General features: G+C 37.0%; 3 protein-coding genes across 5 annotated transcripts; 2 read left to right on the top strand and 1 right to left on the bottom strand.

Moving 5' to 3' along the window:
* The first annotated feature begins 403 nt into the window (after window positions 1-403).
* Window positions 404-5,453, top strand: LOC111481742 (protein N-terminal glutamine amidohydrolase). Of its 3 annotated transcripts, XM_023127322.1 has the most exons (8): window positions 404-580; window positions 913-1,018; window positions 2,053-2,106; window positions 2,207-2,284; window positions 2,426-2,556; window positions 2,724-2,848; window positions 4,057-4,225; window positions 5,152-5,453. In XM_023127322.1, the coding sequence occupies exons 1-7, from the start codon at window positions 507-509 to the stop codon at window positions 4,203-4,205; spliced, it is 717 nt and encodes a 238-aa protein (XP_022983090.1). In that variant the 5' UTR covers window positions 404-506; the 3' UTR covers window positions 4,206-4,225; window positions 5,152-5,453. The 3 variants fall into 3 exon arrangements, with proteins under 3 accessions (XP_022983090.1, XP_022983089.1, XP_022983091.1); XM_023127321.1 differs by lacking the exon at window positions 5,152-5,453 and having other exon boundaries at window positions 4,057-4,527; XM_023127323.1 differs by lacking the exons at window positions 2,053-2,106; window positions 5,152-5,453 and having other exon boundaries at window positions 406-580; window positions 4,057-4,527.
* A 4,005-nt stretch (window positions 5,454-9,458) lies between these two features.
* LOC111481587 (zinc finger CCCH domain-containing protein 30-like) lies at window positions 9,459-13,253 on the top strand. Its single transcript, XM_023127096.1, has 2 exons — window positions 9,459-9,628; window positions 10,601-13,253. The coding sequence occupies exon 2, from the start codon at window positions 10,714-10,716 to the stop codon at window positions 12,829-12,831; it is 2,118 nt and encodes a 705-aa protein (XP_022982864.1). The 5' UTR covers window positions 9,459-9,628; window positions 10,601-10,713; the 3' UTR covers window positions 12,832-13,253.
* Window positions 13,254-13,794: 541 nt separating this feature from the next.
* On the bottom strand, window positions 13,795-15,885 carry LOC111481599 (putative pentatricopeptide repeat-containing protein At5g52630). The gene has a single exon (XM_023127121.1). It carries the CDS (start codon window positions 15,851-15,853, stop codon window positions 14,033-14,035), a length of 1,821 nt encoding a protein of 606 aa, XP_022982889.1. The 5' UTR covers window positions 15,854-15,885; the 3' UTR covers window positions 13,795-14,032.
* Between the last annotated feature and the right edge of the window lie 988 nt (window positions 15,886-16,873).

Below are 16,873 nucleotides of genomic sequence, written 5' to 3'. Positions count from 1 at the left end.
AAAAAAAAAAAAAAAAAAAAAAACGTGCCTCTAGTCGTTTATGACCTTTTCTTATCCGTCCCTTCAATCTGATCTGATTGTGGTATTATAGAAATAGTGAGTAGACATAAAATATTTGACTTTAATATTTATAATAAAGACGTGAAAATTTCTTCTTAATAGACGTGTTTTTTTAAAATTGTGAGGGTGATGAAACGAGCTAACGTGGACAATATCTACTAACTGCGAGCTTGAGCTGTTATAAATGGTATAAGAGCTGGACACCGAGCGGTGGGAGGTAATAATCGAAATAAGCTAGACCCTTCTATAAACACATTATAAAACTATAAAATTGAAGATAATACATAATAGACAAACAATATTTGGTAACTGTAAGTTTCAGCGTTTTTATTGAAAGTGTTTAGAGAAAAATGGGTTTGCTCGAAAGCATTCCCGCTCGAAAATGGGAACGGATTTCTGAAGGAACTTCGTTTTCCCAAGGGATTCAGGCTCTAGCCGATTGAGCCATGGCTTCCACACCATCAACTGTAGAATCGATTGATTTGGACGTTTCTCAGTTCTGCCATACGCCTTTTTACTGGTAATCAATCGACGATCCTTTTCGTCCATCTGCTGAATCCTTCATGTGAATTATTCTTTATTTTATCATTGTTTCTCTGTTCTTATACATTTTTTTTTGTTAATATCTTCATGAGGTTCTTCTTACGATATGCTGCGAAAATTTCTCCGGAATCGGATAGGGTATATTTATTAATAATGGAGATTCATACTTATAATACAGTCTTGAATTCGTGTTTCTAAAATGCTGAAGAGGATTTATTGTGGGCTCGATCCCAGGCTTTTGACCTCATAGCGCTAATTCATTGACGAGAAGGAAGTGTAATTAAGTGTTTTGTGCTTTCGATTTTGCAGTGAGGAGAATGTATATTTTCTATGCAAGAAATTATGTACAAACAGAATGGATGATGCAACGGGAGCTGATCTTTTTGTTGTTTTCATTTCTAATGAGAAGAAGCAGGCACGTATGTTATTCTTTCTCTAGTGATTTGGCCATTTCTGAGGATGAATCAGTTCTGCTAAATGACTCTAGGCATTTCTTATTGCTATTCGAAGTATCATTTTTGGCCACTGGTAGCCCTAGGTTAATAGTAATACTATGAGATCCCATATTGGTTGGAGAGGAGAAACGAAACATTCTTTATAAGAGTGTGGAAACCTCTCCCTAGTAAACACGTTATAAAATCGTGAGATCGATGGCGATATGTAACGGGCCAAAGCAGACAATATTTGCTGGCAGTGAGCTTGGGCTGTTACAGATGGTATCAGAGTCGAGCACCGAACGGTGTGCCAGTGCTTGGGGGTGGATTGTGAGATCCTACATTGGTTGGAGAGGGGAATGAAGCATTCCTTATAAGGGTGTGGAAACCTCTCCCTAGCGTATGCTTTTTAAAACTGTGAGGCTGACAACGATATGCAACGGGCCAAAGCGGATAATATCTGTTAGTGGCGAGCTTGAGCTGTTACAATGGTATCAGAGTCAGACATCGAACGGTGTGCTAGCGAAGACACTGGGCCCTAAAGGGGGTGGATTGTGAGATCCCACATGGTTGAAGAGAGGAACGAAACATTCCTTACAAGAGTGTGAAAAACCTCTCCCTAGCATACGTGTTGTAAAACCGTGAGGCTGACGATGATATGTAACGGGCCAAGTCGGATAATATCTGCTAGCGTTGGGCTTGGGCTGTTACTGATACGAAGATTCTTGAGGAATTCTATTCATGTTCTCTTATGGGAAGTTCATAGAAAGAAACAGAAAGCTGTTTAGAATAGTAGAAGACGGTTAAAAACATTTGGCACCTCGTAGTTTTCATTGTTTCCTGTTGGAGTTCCCCTTCTAATTCATTTTTGTAACTACACAATCTCTTGTGTAGCTCTCACTTGGATGTGATTTTTAATCTTCTGCCCTACGGGTTTCTGAAAGGCTTCTCTTGTTTCTCTTTTCATTTCATTTTATCAATGAAATTGTTGTCTTGTTTCTTATTGCAAATGAAGTATTTGCTCTCGAACAAGATTACTTTTAAGCCCGGTATTGATCATTTTGTTCTGGTTAGATAAAATTTTGTTAAAATTCCTCTTTCCCTGAGTGAAAACCTTGTTAACAAATTATAATTCTAACTCCTCCCACTCCCCCAAAAAAATTGTGTAGATTCCCCTTTGGCATCAAAAAGCCAGCAAAAGAGAAGATGGTCTTGTTTTGTGGGATTACCATGTGATTTGCGTTCAGGTAAGATAGTCTATCCTGCTTTAATAATAGTTGTTCGAGTCGTAATTACTCAGCGAGTGGCATCAGATCTTTATTTTGATCATTGTTGCAAGCTTTTATTGTTTTCTACTTTTGAGATGTTGAGCTCATTTCAATTGACAGAGAAAAACAGAAGGTGTATTTCCTTTTATAGTGTGGGATTTAGACTCCACTCTTCCTTTACCTATCCCTCTGGGCAGCTACGTGTCGCAAGCTATCAGGCCATCGTTTCAAATCTCCCCCGAGTATCAAAGGTAAAGCCCGTCAGCTACAACTTTTATTTTTTCTAATGCATACGTCACAATTATCAGGTCGTTGCATTTTATTGGTCGAAAAACATTTGGGACTATGTGTTCTTAAAAGTGTAACTCAAGCTTGACTCATGTTGATTTTAATCAAAAGCTGATATTCCTGGGGACAGGCTTTTCAGAATCATCCATGCTCCAATATTTTTTCGTCACTTCGCATCTGATAGAAGGCACATGAAAGATTCCAATGGAAATTGGATTGCTAAACCCCCTGACTACGAAGCCATTGTTGCTGAAGGTAAATGCCTGCCCCTAATGGGTAATCCAATATCATGTTCATGTACGCCGTTGATGCTTGTTTGTGTTGATGATAAGCTGGTTGGTGATTGCTTCTGAGTTTCATTTTTATTTATTTGTTTGTTTATTTTATTATTTTTTGGCAAAGAACTGTGTTGAAAAACTTGATAACTCTTAAATTGGGCGGCATTAACGATTCTGGAAAATTACGTGTTGAATCAAACACCATTGTTGCATGCTTTGCTTTGTCACTTATTTGTCTTAAGTGGATCAATTTCTAGACCAGGCTTCCCTACCATATTTGTAAGGAGTTTTAGGAACTAGAAAGCTTACTATTGGTTACATGATGATTGTGGCTATGTCATCCAACCTGTCTATTAATTGTGAACTCTCTAAGCTGTCTTCTTAGGCGTCTCTCTTGGGTTGTGAGGTGAACATTTGGCCTTGGTCCCGGAAAAGTTTAAAAAATGTCTGTCCTCAAGAAATGCCTTTTTTTTTTTTCAAGTGAGGGAGAGTTACCTTGTTACGGCCCAAACCCATTGCTAGCAGATATTGTCCTATTTAGGTTTTCTCTTTTGGGCTTCCCCTCAAGGTTTTTAAAACGCATTTACTAGGGAGAGGTTTCTACACCCTTATAAAGAATGTTTCATTCTCCTCTCCCCAACCGATGTGGGATTTAAAAATCCACCCCCTTTAGGGCCCAACATCTTCACTGACACTCGTTCCCTTCTCCAATTGATATGGGACCCCTCAATCCACCCCTTTGGGGCCAGCGTCCTTGTTGGCACACTATTTCATGTCCACCCCCCTTTGGGGCTTAGCCTCCTTGCTGGCACATCGCCCGGTGTCTGACTCTGATACCATTCGTAATGGTCCAAGCCCACCACTAGCAGTATTGTCCTCTTTAGGCTTTCCCTTTTGAGCTTTCACTCGAGGTTTTCGAAGTTCTTAAAACGCGTCTGCTAAGGAGAGACTTCCACATCCTTACAAAGAATGTTTCATTCTTCTCCCCAACCAATATGAGATCCCACGTGGAAGAAACCATTAATTTTGATTTTTAGTTTATTGTTCAAAACCGGTTTTGAAGTTTGAAATCTAAAATGTTTCTAGATAGAATATCTATTGAATGTCCTTGGCTTTACTTGTTTGAACTCAAGGTTGACGACGATATTCTTTTGATGTTTCCTCATGTACTGTCCTGGATATCAGATGGAACTATTCACAACCTGTATGAGTACATGGCGATCAAGGCGGCCGATGTATATACGAACAACATCGATGTGAAAGATGCAGTTTTTTCTCAAAAACTTGGAGCGGTCGCAAATGATCTGGAGGAGCTTTTCTCTCACATTCTTTAAACAAGAATGAGAAAGATCTGGTATGCATCTGAAAGGTTATGTTTCCCTCTCTATACTTGAATCTTGAAAGTCTGATGATTACTTGAAAGTTGGGTTCAATGCATTGTTCTACCCTGAAAAACCCTGGAGATGCTTTCTCAAATTAGGAATTTTATAGTCATTTATTAAGTTTATGCGGTTACTTATGCACGTAGTGATACTGACTGGGGTCCTACCTCTCTAGAGTTCAGCCCATTGGAACCGGTTGCTAACTTGTAAGATATTTTTAATAATTTTATTCCTTTCAAAATCACTTTCAAGGCCCTCCCAGGAAGGAGGGGAGAAATTTTAAAATAATCTTTTGATTCGGGATTTTGGAAAACCATGTGTCACGGTTGTACTTTTTCAACCGTGCGGCGTCGTGATCTTGACATGCTCACGACCAGCCTTTAAGGGGAACTCAAGTCCCATCTACATTTTCGCCCGATTTGGTAGCTTTGTCGGACCTTAGACGAGGCTTGTCTTTGTCAACTGAGCATTGCTTGTGTTGAATCCAAGCTTGTTCGACCACGCATGTCGCTTATGCGTGCATGTTCAATCGTCTGACACAACCAACTTACCTCTACACTAGACCAAGTCATCAAGCTTAACCTTGTTTGTACTCGGGGCCAAGGTGTAACAGCTCAAGCCCGACTGTTACACCATGCTCCAAGATTCTATGAGAAATCTTTATATACGTAAATATTGGACTTTTTAAAATGAGTACAACACAACTAACATAAAATATATACTATCAATAGATTGATATCAAAGGAAATCTTTCAACTTGTAGTTGGAAGATAATTTTTATCTTTGTCATCTAAATTTGTGTCCACTCCCCCAAACTTACTTGGCAAGAACCATCTTTCAAATTGAGGAAAAAAACGTTCTAGCCTGGATTTTTAAGATGATTTTCTCTAGGATGTAGAAAGAGTTTGAAGCTCTCTCAATGGTTAAAGCTCATGCCAGATAGTAACATTTTTCTAGGGAAATTTGCACACGTAGTTTTGGCCAAGGGCTGTCGGGATAGAAATCGAAAAGAAAAAGTTGCATGTTTATAGAACTCACCATTAATTTTTAAATTAACGAACCAAACTTATGAATATAAACAAAGTTAGGATTTATAATTAATTTATTTGCACATGGAAAGTCGTACTCATTCAAGTCTAATATTACGTAATTTTTTTTAGACGCATTCTACTAAACATGATATTCTATGATACGCTTATATTTTTTTCGTTAACCTTAACCCTTGTTTCAATGAAATTTCATATTCAAAATACACTAAATTCAAACTGGTTATGATTATAATTACCTATAATATTGATTGGGTCATTCAAATTGTTTGATTAGTTTATAATTTGTGGCCATATATGCATCAATCTTTGTCATTCCACCATACAATATACAACATGCTTTGTCTGACTAATTTATAAAGTATTTCAACTTATGAACAAGAATACACATCAAACTAAACTTAAAATTTGATCAAGTGGTAAGATGCACACTTTGATTAATACTTTTTTAAAATTTATATGAAATTTTGTGTCTGATTAGTAGTCGCATCATGCTCCAAACCCATTACTAGCAGATATTGTCTACTTTGACTTGTTATATAGTCAGCTTCACAGTTTTAAAACATGTCTAATAAGGAGAAGTTTCCACACCTTTACAAGAATGCTTCGTTCCTATACTGTGGTATTGCATGTAGGCAGTGTTTATATTTAAGTTTTTCTTAAAATTAAAAAAAAAAAAAAAAAAAAAGAGACTTACAAATTTCACATAAAGGTAGGAATAAACCTTTTTAGGTATAGCTTCAAATCGAACTATCTTTTATTATAGTATTTTAACATATATGAAATAATTTATGGGGCGACAAAAATGATGTCATAAGGAGAAAAATATATATAATTAAAATAACATAAACAAAATGCATAGCTACCAAGAAAAAACAAATTTAAAAATTGAAAATTGAAAATAAATTTTCCAAAAAATATTCAAACTCTAAAAGTGAAGCAAAAGTTTGAAAATCAAAATAAGGAAAGAGATTCAAAATTAAGAAAAATTGAAATTTAAGCAAATTTACCAAACATGGAGGCCATTCAATATGATCCAATTACATGCATATGTCTATATGGTATGAAAAAGAGTCTAATAATAATATAATAGGAATTAAAATATTTAAGAACGAGAAGATTAAGACAACCTTGTTAGGTAATTTGTAGAGATCGATGTTATTGAGCATTTGAAACGAACCAAACGTGAAAAAAAATCCATCTTTGTAATGTCTCATACTCGATATTTGAACCAGAATTTGGAATTTTGATTCAGCAACTAGTAGTTTGAAATTTCACGACATTATTTGCGACATGACGGACTATATTACCAATTTGTCTTGAATTGCTTCTCAGAATGAAAGACTATCTTCATAGACCAATATATATCTTTTTCGTTAAAAACAAAATCAATATAAAGTCAATAAAATAAAGTTAAAACAAATCAAAATTTGATTTTTTCTAAATAAAATTTAATTCAAAATTACAGAATCATGGGTAAAATGGTCAGATAATTTTTGAGAATTATAAGCTAATCGCTTTATTTATTTATTTATTATTATTATTATTATTATTTGCTTATCCTTTCGTTTTCACTCCAATAACATAACCCTCTTTAATTATTAATAATTCCACCACCAAACACACACAAATAATCTTCTGATTGTAGCCGTCGATGCAACCATTATTTGCCACGTGTCTCCCTTGGCCCCACCACTCAATGAAAAAACATACACACACTTCTGTGGGCCCCACCGTTTTATAAACCTTTTTTTTTTTTTAAAAGAAAATTAATTATTTTTCTATTTTCTCTCCTTCTCAATCTACCATATATTTTTTTTAATAAATTGAAAGCTTGTTTTAAAATTAATAAAAATTTAAAATATAATTTAAAAATGCTTTCTTTTTTCACTTCTTTTTAGGAAAATATGAAAACAATATTTCAATTTTACCCCTCCTTTTTCTTTTTCCTTCTTTTATTTCTCCCTTTACAGTTTAAATTATTTTATTATTATTATTATTATTATTTTTGGGCAGTTTTTCGTCACCTTTATATCAATTTTAATATTAAAAAAATGAGTTCGTTAAATATATTAATTTAAAAAATTTGTAATTTTTCATGCCAATAATTATAAATAATAAAATTAAAATTACCCACAAAATTAAATTTGATTAAACACACATTTATTATTATTATTAAGAAAAAGTTAAATTTGAATTTCCAATATTACCACAATAAAAGCAATAAAATTAAATTAAAAAAAAAAAAAAGGTTGAGCCGAGTCGGGTCGGGTCGGGTCGATGTGTGAAATGGCAGGACACTCAGGAAGGTCGAGTCCAACGTTGTCCTTATCCACTCTGTTTTTGTGTTTGAAAGGCACGTGATTGTTCCCTTCGTTCCTAGATTTTAATTATTAAAATAATAAATAAATAAATAAACAAATATATATATATATATATATATATATATATATATATATAATTATTTTCTTCTTCGTTCTTCCACGTCTTAACTGCAAAATCTGGAGTTGGTCCCACCACCTGGGCCCCACCTCCTCATTTTTACTCACACCATTCTTCCCCTACTACCGCGCCGTACCCTATCATTTCCCCTCCTTCCAACTTTATTATTTTTGGTCAACTCCCATAATAGCCCACATTACTCAACTTTTTCCCCTTTTTTTCCAAGCTTCCTTATAAATTAATAAATACATGAAAAATATTATTTTATTTTATTTTAATTAACCTACTAAAATTATTCAAATTTAGTCAATTTATTTTTAATTTTTTTAAAAGATATGAACTTATTGTATTTTTTTAATAAATTGCATCAAATATTTAATAATAGTTTAATTGATACTAGATTTTTTGGTGTTATTTATAACTTTATAAAGGGAAACCAATTAATTTTTATTTTTTAAAAAATAATATACCAATTTATTTTCCCAATCTTTGTGATTTGACTCGTCAATTAACCGGAATTGACTACCATCTGATGTCCGCTTCCGTACGATAAGATCCAGAGCCCGAATCTATCTTATTGGCGGACGCCAGCCTTCATTACATTCTGATTTATTCGACCTTACGCACGCGCGCGCCCATCACCGGGATCTCCCTGTTCCCTTTTCTCCCCTCTTTACTTACCTAACCGGTTATCCGTCTTTCTATTCCACCGTTCTCCCCGGTTCCCGGTTCTCCCCCAAATCCACATTTTTCTATCCTCTGCATTCATGCCCACACTGTTCCACCACGTAGCCGTCTTCCAGTGGCCACCTTTCCCACGTGCGAGCTGCATATTCAGTTTTATTTTATTTTTCTAAAATGATCAATAAGATTATTTTACTCTTTGAAAACTAGTTATTTGAGGTTTTTTTTTTTTTAAAAAAGAAATTAAGTAAGTAATAAGATAATATAAATATATTTTTAAAATTTATAAAAAATATTTTGAGACTGATAATTATTTGTTAATATATATTTTAAATTTATTTTATTATCTATGGATTAGGGTGTTTTAAAAAACTCAGACAAATTTCGGAAATTAAAAGAATTATTTTCTAAAGACCTTTTTTTAATAAATATGAATTAAAATGTAAGGTCAGAAAAGAAGTATAGTTTTTTAAAAATAAAAAATGGATGAAAATACAAGACGAAAATAATATTTTTGAAAAATCAGCATATATTTTCGCCACGTCATTAGATACTTCGGAAGATTATAGTGTGGCGGGTCGCAGTGGATTACTGCCCCGCATCCACTTTAACTTTCATGTCGAGTGAATTTAGGATGAATTTGCCTGGAATTTGACACAAATGGATGCGGTTAAATTATTTCCAAGGCTTCAACTTCCTCTGTGCAGCCTCATTATTTTATCGTGATCCAACAAATCAAATAATCCCACGCTACCCTTAAATGACGAAACTACCCCTAATTGACTCTTGGCGAGATGTCATTGGATGGGTAGAAAAAAGGTTGAATACGGAATATAAATGCGGAGTAGAGGAACATTGCCCAGTGCGCTTTGTTTTTGTGTTTTTTTCCCCTTGAGTCCTCTTTTGCTGATATCGGATAGGCGATTTTCTCAAACGAGGAAAATAATATAATTTAATAAATAAATAAAAAAAGAAAAATGAATAAAGTTTTTTTTTGGGTATTTTAAATTACAATTATTTTATTTTCCATGAGAAAGCAAAAACATTGGGGTTGGAGATGGAGGAAGAACAAGCTCTCGTCTTCTTCGCTCTCTCTACTCGCAGTTTCTCACTCCCCAGAGTCAAATGCTCTCTTCCAAGCTTTGGATCGATCTCTCTCGCTCGTTGAATCATCGCTCACTTCCTTTTCTCCTCTAGTTTTTGGTATGATTTTTTCTCCCTCTTCTTCGATCCCTAGTTGCGATGTTCTTTTCGTCTCTCGTTCTGATTCGCGATGTTCTTGTAACCTAACGAAATGGAAACATTTGGAAACACTTCGATTGCTCTTTGATTGATCTTAGCTGATATTTGTTGATTTTTACCATTTTCTTATGATTTTGGGATTTGGATTGAGCTTGATTTTGTTAAGGACTGTTTGATGATCGATCCATGGTTTGATTCTTAGATTTTTTCTGTTTTTGTTTGTCTGAGTCTGGTGTTTGATCCATTTTGTTTTGGTTTTTGGATTTAATGCCTTGGATCGCTTTGAAATCGAGTATCCTGGGGGATTTTTTTTTTCTTCTTGTAGTCCTAATTCTTAATATAGAGTTTATATTTTTGTTTTTACAAAATTATTATTGACTGTTGACTCCTAAAAAAGAATTCTATTTTTATTTTTGTTTGTTTATTATTTTTTGAAATATAAATTAAATTCAGGATGAACTCCTTGAAAAATAATTGAAATTCAGAAAGATTTTTTTTTCTACTAATTTTGGATTGAGGATTTAGGATCATATGAGAATAATTAACGGTTTTGATCCTGTTCGTAAATTTCCCCGTAATCCTTCACACCAAATATAAAATTCTATTTAGCAATTTGTATTTCCATTTTCTTGTGTTCGTGACTTTTCTTTTTCTTCTAATAGAATTTAGGAACCTGTTCTAGGAATTTGTCTGTATTTTGGTGCCCATAGAATCTGCTGAATCTGACTAAAGCCCTTATCTTCATATTCGTTTGATACCCACTTCTCTTTGCTATATATGATTCATTTCTTGTGTTTTATATTTTTGTTTACTGGAATCTTATTCTGCTCCAGTAATTTGCTTACTGTTCCTTCCTCTTTTTATACTGTCATGTTGATTGTTTCTCATCTTAAATTTTGAACTCTTTTTTGTGGCATGGTTTCTTGAGTTCAGCTGCCATTTTCTCTCAATGAAGGAAGCATGTTTTGTGGTTTGGAGCTGAAGCCCATATTGTCTTTGAGTAATTTCTTCTGTACATTTGATTGCTTCAGCCCTTGGACTCAACCATGAATAACTTGACTGTTGAAACGGAAGATGCCTTTTCGAGCTTGCTCGAGCTTGCTGCTAATGATGATGTTGATGCCTTCAAGAGATCGATTGAGCGTGATCTTTCTGGCATTGATGAGATTGGTTTCTGGTATGGTCGATTACGAGGCTCGAAGCAGATGACTAATGAGCAGAGAACTCCTTTAATGGTTGCTGCTACTTATGGTAGCATTGAGGTTCTGAAGCTTATTCTTTCTCTTTCTTGTGCTGATGTGAACCGCGCTGTAGGTCTTGATAGAAGCACTGCCCTTCACTGTGCAGCCTCTGGTGGGGCTGCGGATGCTGTAGATATAGTGAAGCTGCTCTTAGCTGCTGGTGCTGATCCTAATATGGTTGATGGGAATGGACATCGACCGGTTGATGTGGTTGTTGCCCCGCTAAGGCACGCTGAGCTTAAATCAACCCTTACCGAACTTCTTAAGACAAATGGTTTCTCTGGTGATGGAAATCTTGATGTTTTAACAGGTGCTAGAAATTCTCTTTCTCCTCGCCCTTCGTCTCCTCTGAATGCTCCCTCGTTCGCATCGGAGTTAGTTTCATCTCCAACAAAGTCGAAACTAAGTGATTTTTCGATGTATCCTGCATCTGAGAAGAAAGAATACCCTGTCGATCTTTCTCTTCCAGATATCAAGAACAGTATCTACTCAACTGATGAATTCCGAATGTATTCGTTCAAGGTTCGACCTTGCTCACGTGCCTACTCTCATGATTGGACTGAGTGTCCCTTTGTCCACCCTGGAGAAAATGCTAGGAGGAGGGATCCTAGAAAGTTCCATTATAGCTGTGTAACCTGTCCTGATTTTCGGAAGGGTGCTTGCAGACGGGGAGATATGTGCGAATATGCTCATGGGGTGTTTGAGTGTTGGCTGCACCCAGCACAATATCGAACCCGCCTTTGCAAAGATGGCACAAATTGCTCAAGGAGAGTTTGCTTCTTTGCACACACCACTGAGGAACTGCGACCTCTGTATGTTTCGACTGGCTCTGCTGTTCCCTCACCACGTTCTTGTACTTCTGGGGCTTCTGCTATGGATTATACTACAGTCATGAACCTTCTACCTGGTTCTCCATCTTCGGTCCCTGTGATGTCTCCATCACCATTCACTCCTCCGATGTCTCCATCTGCCAATGGCATGTCTCATCCGTCCATGGCTTGGCCCCAACCAAATGTACCTGCCTTGCTTCTTCCAGGAAGCAATATTCAATCCAGCCGCCTAAGATCTTCCTTGAGTGCAAGAGATATTCCTGTCGAGGACTTCGATTATCTGAGTGATTTCGAACTGCAGCAGCAGCAGCAGCTCGTAAATGACTTGAATTGTCTTTCTCAACCACCATTAAGTTCAAATTCATTGAGCCGTTCTGGTCGACTGAAAACTATGACCCCTTCAAATCTTGACGATCTCTTCTCTGCTGAGAGTTCATCTCCCAGATACTCTGATCAAGCTCTGGCTTCAGCTGTTTTCTCCCCTACACACAAATCAGCAGTTATCAATCAATTTCAGCAGCAACAGAATATGTTGTCACCAATCAATACAAATTTCTCTCCTAAAAATGTTGATCATCCTCTATTGCAAGCCTCTTTTGGGGTTCCATCATCTGGGAGGATGTCTCCACGAAATCTGGAACCCCCCATCTCTCCAGTGGGCTCACGCTTGTCCATGTTAGCTCAAAGAGAGAAACAGCAACAGTTTCGCAGCCTCAGCTCCCGTGAACTCGGTGCCAATTCTGCTTCTATTGTTGGTTCCCCTGCAAGCTCTTGGTCTAAATGGGGACCTTCTAATGGAAGGCCTGACTGGGCAGTCAATGCGGATGAAATGGGTAAACTTCGACGTTCATCATCATTTGAGCTTGGGAACAACGGCGAAGAGCCAGATTTATCATGGGTTCAATCACTAGTGAAAGAATCTCCAACTGAGATAAAAGAAAAGCAGGCTCATCCAAATTTGGGTGGCGATAGTGTCGTATCTTCTGGTGAGAGTTCTAACGTGAACTCGCAAATGGAGTCAGTCGATCATGCTGCATTAGGAGCATGGCTGGAACAAATGCAGCTCGATCATCTCGTCGCGCTACAGAACTAAAGTCGTTTTGATGGAGGTAGTTAACGACAGTTATATTTTGGTATATAACATGCCTTTTTTTTCGATTTTTGTCGTCGGGCATGGGAAGAAAAAGATCCTTAGTAACAAGGCAAAGGGGGAGGGGTAGTTAGTGTGACCCCGACCCTCACTCGAAGGAGATGATTCATTTTCACCATTTTTAGTACTACAGAAAGTCAGGAAGGTGAGAAAACCTCTTAGTTATTAATGTCGAAAAATTTAGAACCCAGGTTAGGTTTTATTCTTTTGCTTTCAATATTTTGAAAAAAAAAATTAGATCTATAAGGTTGCCATTTATTATTTTTCTCTCAAAATCCCTGTTGTGAGGAGCATCATGTTTATTAATTGTAATGAACATCCTATCACATTCACATCTTAATTCATCACTTCATTCATTCACTAAACCAAGCATTTCCCACTTCCTTATTATTCTCCCATATCTTTATCCATCAAATCTACAAACTATCAATAACTCTATGAGAGGGCCTGATTGGAAACTTGTTTGGAGAAGGAACTTGATTCCCAAATAGTGGGGTTTTTTTGGCCCTTCTTTAATGTGAAGATAAGAACACTTGTATTCTTTTGTAGGTTATCCCAATGGAATGATTAGGTTATGGGAATTTGGGGTTATTTTCTAATGGTCAAGTCGTAATCAATTGATGTTGATTTGTTTGAAGGATCAGTTCTGTTTAAATAATCTCCAGATAATATTCATGTCCCCAAATCTTTCTATAATCTCTTGGAAATGGATGCTTTTATTTTGGTTCTCTTTTGATATTTTGTTCTAAAAGTTGCATTATAGATGCTACTCCAATAAACTATTCACACTAGTTAAATACTAATCCTTCTAATCCCTAAAGCAAATAACTCAGACTCAAATATGATCATCTAAAACAAATGTAAAGTCAAAATAACATAATCTAATAATATAGTGAAGAGTCGAGATCCGAGGATAATAGAACTTTTCAATTTGTAAGAGATATCAAATCAAACTTCTTCCTATACCATAAACTATAATGATAAGTATCTAGTCTAGATCTAGCTCGATGGATAAAGACATTAATTTTTATATCAAAAGTCTGATGGTTCAATCCTTACCTTAGAATCTGTTGACCTTTCGAAGCATTAAGGAGTGACTTGCTCACGTAGTAGATTGAGATCTGTTCCTTAAATTACATATCAATCACCAGTAGTCGCCACATGAGCATTTTCCATCCTCAAACCGATGAAATCTGTTGTTGTCTCTAACAATGAGAACCCTTCCAGTGCATTTGGACATGAACTTTATAGCTGCATGACAATCACCACAAACACGCAAATTCTTCATAACTCTTATAGGTCTTCCTGGTGGGAAGGTAATCAGCCCGAACACAATGGCCAGTCTTTCGCTATGAAACCGAATCGTTTCGCTTTTCTCCTCACCGTCGACTGCTCGTAGCACAAAACTCGTGTCAGCAACATAGCCAGCTTCCGCCATTTCCTCCTCCAACTCTTCCAGTTTCTGATAAATCTCTACCCATCTAGCATGAGATCTATCACCTGCAGTGAATGTATGAACTTTATTTCCCTCCTCAACCCAGCTCAAACCCGTCTCCTTCTTCACTCCTCGATCGCGCAACAGTTTCCTCATCCGAGCCGCTTCTTCATATCTTCCAGCAGCAGCATATGCATTTGATAACAAAACATGTAAACCTGAGCTAGTACTATTCAATTCTAATACTCTTTCAGCCACAAAAGCTGCCATTTCTGTATCTTTATGGATTCTGCATCCTGTCAACAAAGCTCCCCAAACAGATTCAGTGGGCTGCATTGGCATTTGTTTGATCACAGAAACTGCTTCCTGTAACTTTCCAGCTCGTCCAAGCAAGTCCACCAAAGAGGCATAGTGCTGAGCTTCTGGTTCAATCCCATAATCTCTCATTAGATTGAAATATTCTCGCCCCTTTTCAACCAAACCTGCGTGGCTACAAGCATAAAGAACAGATAAAAAGGAAATGAAATTTGGTTTCATCCCCAAACTTCCCATTTCTTCAAATAAACCAAACACTCTCTCTGTATGAGCATGTTGAGCGCAGGCTATCAGTAGTGAATTCCACATGCCAAGGTTTCTGATGGGTATCTCATCAAAAACTTGATAAGCCCCTTCTATAATCCCACACTTGGAATACAAAGAAATCAAAGAACTCCCAACAAAGCTCGAGGAATCAAAGCTCATCTTCAAGCACAGTCCATGGATCTGCTTCCCCAATTCAAGAAGTGTGGAGCAGCTACAAACCCGAATCACACTGGAGAATGTGAAGTCGTTTACATCAACATCCTCAACCAAAGCTTGCTTGAACAATGTCAATGCCTCGCTACTCTCATCCAGTTGAGCATACCCACAAATCATTCCACTCCAAGACACCACATTCCTCTCAGGCATTTCGTCGAACACATGGCGGGCATCCCCAATCTCCCCACATTTTGCATACATATCCACCAGCGAACTTCCGACGAACACATCACAATCATATCCCGTCTTGACAACAAGACAATGTACAGATTTCCCAAGATCACTCCTACATAAAAACCCACAAGCCTTAGTGGCGCTAGGATAAATATGATCATCTGGGCGAATCCCAACATTCACCATTCGTCGAAAGAATTCAAGGGCAAGCAATGGAGCCTCATTTTGGGCAAATGCGGAGATAACAGAGCTCCAAGTGGTGGAAGACTTTGTCGGGGCTTCAGTAAAAACCTGCAGAGAAAAAAGCGGCAATTGGGTTTTGGAGTATAAGTTGATGAGATGGTGGGAAACGAGAGGAATGGTTTGTAATCCAAATTTGACGATGTGTGCATGGAGCTGGAGGCCTCTAGCGAGTGATCGGGAATGGGTGAAGGAAAGAAGAAGGTTGCAAATTTGGCGGTAGTTTTGCTCGAAGCTGTTCTGGTTCAGAGGGTTTTGCAAGGGTTTAATGGCGGTTGCAGTTGAGAGAAGGCGGTCTCTCTGAAGTTGAAGAAGCATTAGAAACTAAGAAATTGTGATTGGGAGCTTCGTTTCACAGTTGATCTCATTTACATTGTCCAAATCTATGCTTCATTTTTTCAATTTATTGGCTAATCGCCAAGGTGTTGGGGGTAAATTCACACCATTAGAGTATCTTCACAATTTTCGAAGCTCACACCTCTAGGGAATCTCGAACAACTTCTCTTTAAGTGACGCTCGACTCTCCAAACAACTTTTCTTTAATCGAAGCTCTGACTCCTCTCTGAGCTTCCTCTGAGACCTATGGAGTTCTCGAATAGCTTCCTCGAAGCCCTCAAACAACCTCCCTTTAATCGAGACTTGCCTCCTCTAAGACCTTGGAGTCCTCGAACAGCCTCCCTAGAGCCCTGAAACAGTCTTCCCTTAATCAAGACTTGACTCCTCTCTAAGCTTCCCCTAAGGCCTATGGAGCTCTCGAACAAAATACATCATTTGTTCAACAGAGCACTTTTGACTACTATACCTTCGAGGCTCCCTCGAGCACAATACACCATTTGTTCAATATTTGAGTCACTTTTGACTATACCTTCGAGACTCATAACGACATTTGAGGATTCTATTGACGTGACTAAGTAATCCTTGTGGTTATACCGATGGAGATATATTCCTTACTTTAAACCCATGATCAACCAATTAATTAGCTTATGTGAGACTCATCTCCCAACAATCCTCAACAAAGGGACATTACAATTTTTTTTCCGCCCACAATCAACCTTTTGTAGCTCGTGAGTTACACTCGTTTTTAACTAGTGGAATTGTTTAAAGGGAATCGTCTCGGTCAAAGGAAGCCTTCAAAGAAAAAAGGGTTTTAAAATATCTTATAACCTCTTATCGTTATGAGATATTCTACGTTCTTGTCTCAATCTTGATCGTAGCCGTGCATACAGGTCTCGATCGTAGTTTGAAATTTTTACTTTCAACTATAATAATAAAAAAATAATATATATATATATATATATTTTACCAAGTTGGATATAAAATTGGAACTAATAATGGAAA

The sequence above is a fragment of the Cucurbita maxima genome, unplaced genomic scaffold, assembly GCF_002738345.1.
Source record: "Cucurbita maxima cultivar Rimu unplaced genomic scaffold, Cmax_1.0 Cma_Scf00007, whole genome shotgun sequence".
Classification (NCBI taxonomy): domain Eukaryota; kingdom Viridiplantae; phylum Streptophyta; class Magnoliopsida; order Cucurbitales; family Cucurbitaceae; genus Cucurbita; species Cucurbita maxima.
Note: the sequence above shows the minus strand (reverse complement) of the source record. Positions and strands in the feature narration are given on the sequence as shown.

Excerpts from the sequence above, each read along its gene's own strand:
- LOC111481742 (XM_023127322.1), top strand. The coding sequence starts at position 507 with ATGGCTTCCACACCATCAACTGTAGAATCGATTGATTTGGACGTTTCT. Across the intron at positions 581-912 it reads TGCCATACGCCTTTTTACTG|TGAGGAGAATGTATATTTTC; the intron begins GTAATCAATCGA and ends TCGATTTTGCAG. Across the intron at positions 2,285-2,425 it reads ACCATGTGATTTGCGTTCAG|AGAAAAACAGAAGGTGTATT; the intron begins GTAAGATAGTCT and ends TTCAATTGACAG.
- LOC111481587 (XM_023127096.1), top strand. The coding sequence starts at position 10,714 with ATGAATAACTTGACTGTTGAAACGGAAGATGCCTTTTCGAGCTTGCTC.
- LOC111481599 (XM_023127121.1), bottom strand. The coding sequence starts at position 15,853 with ATGCTTCTTCAACTTCAGAGAGACCGCCTTCTCTCAACTGCAACCGCC.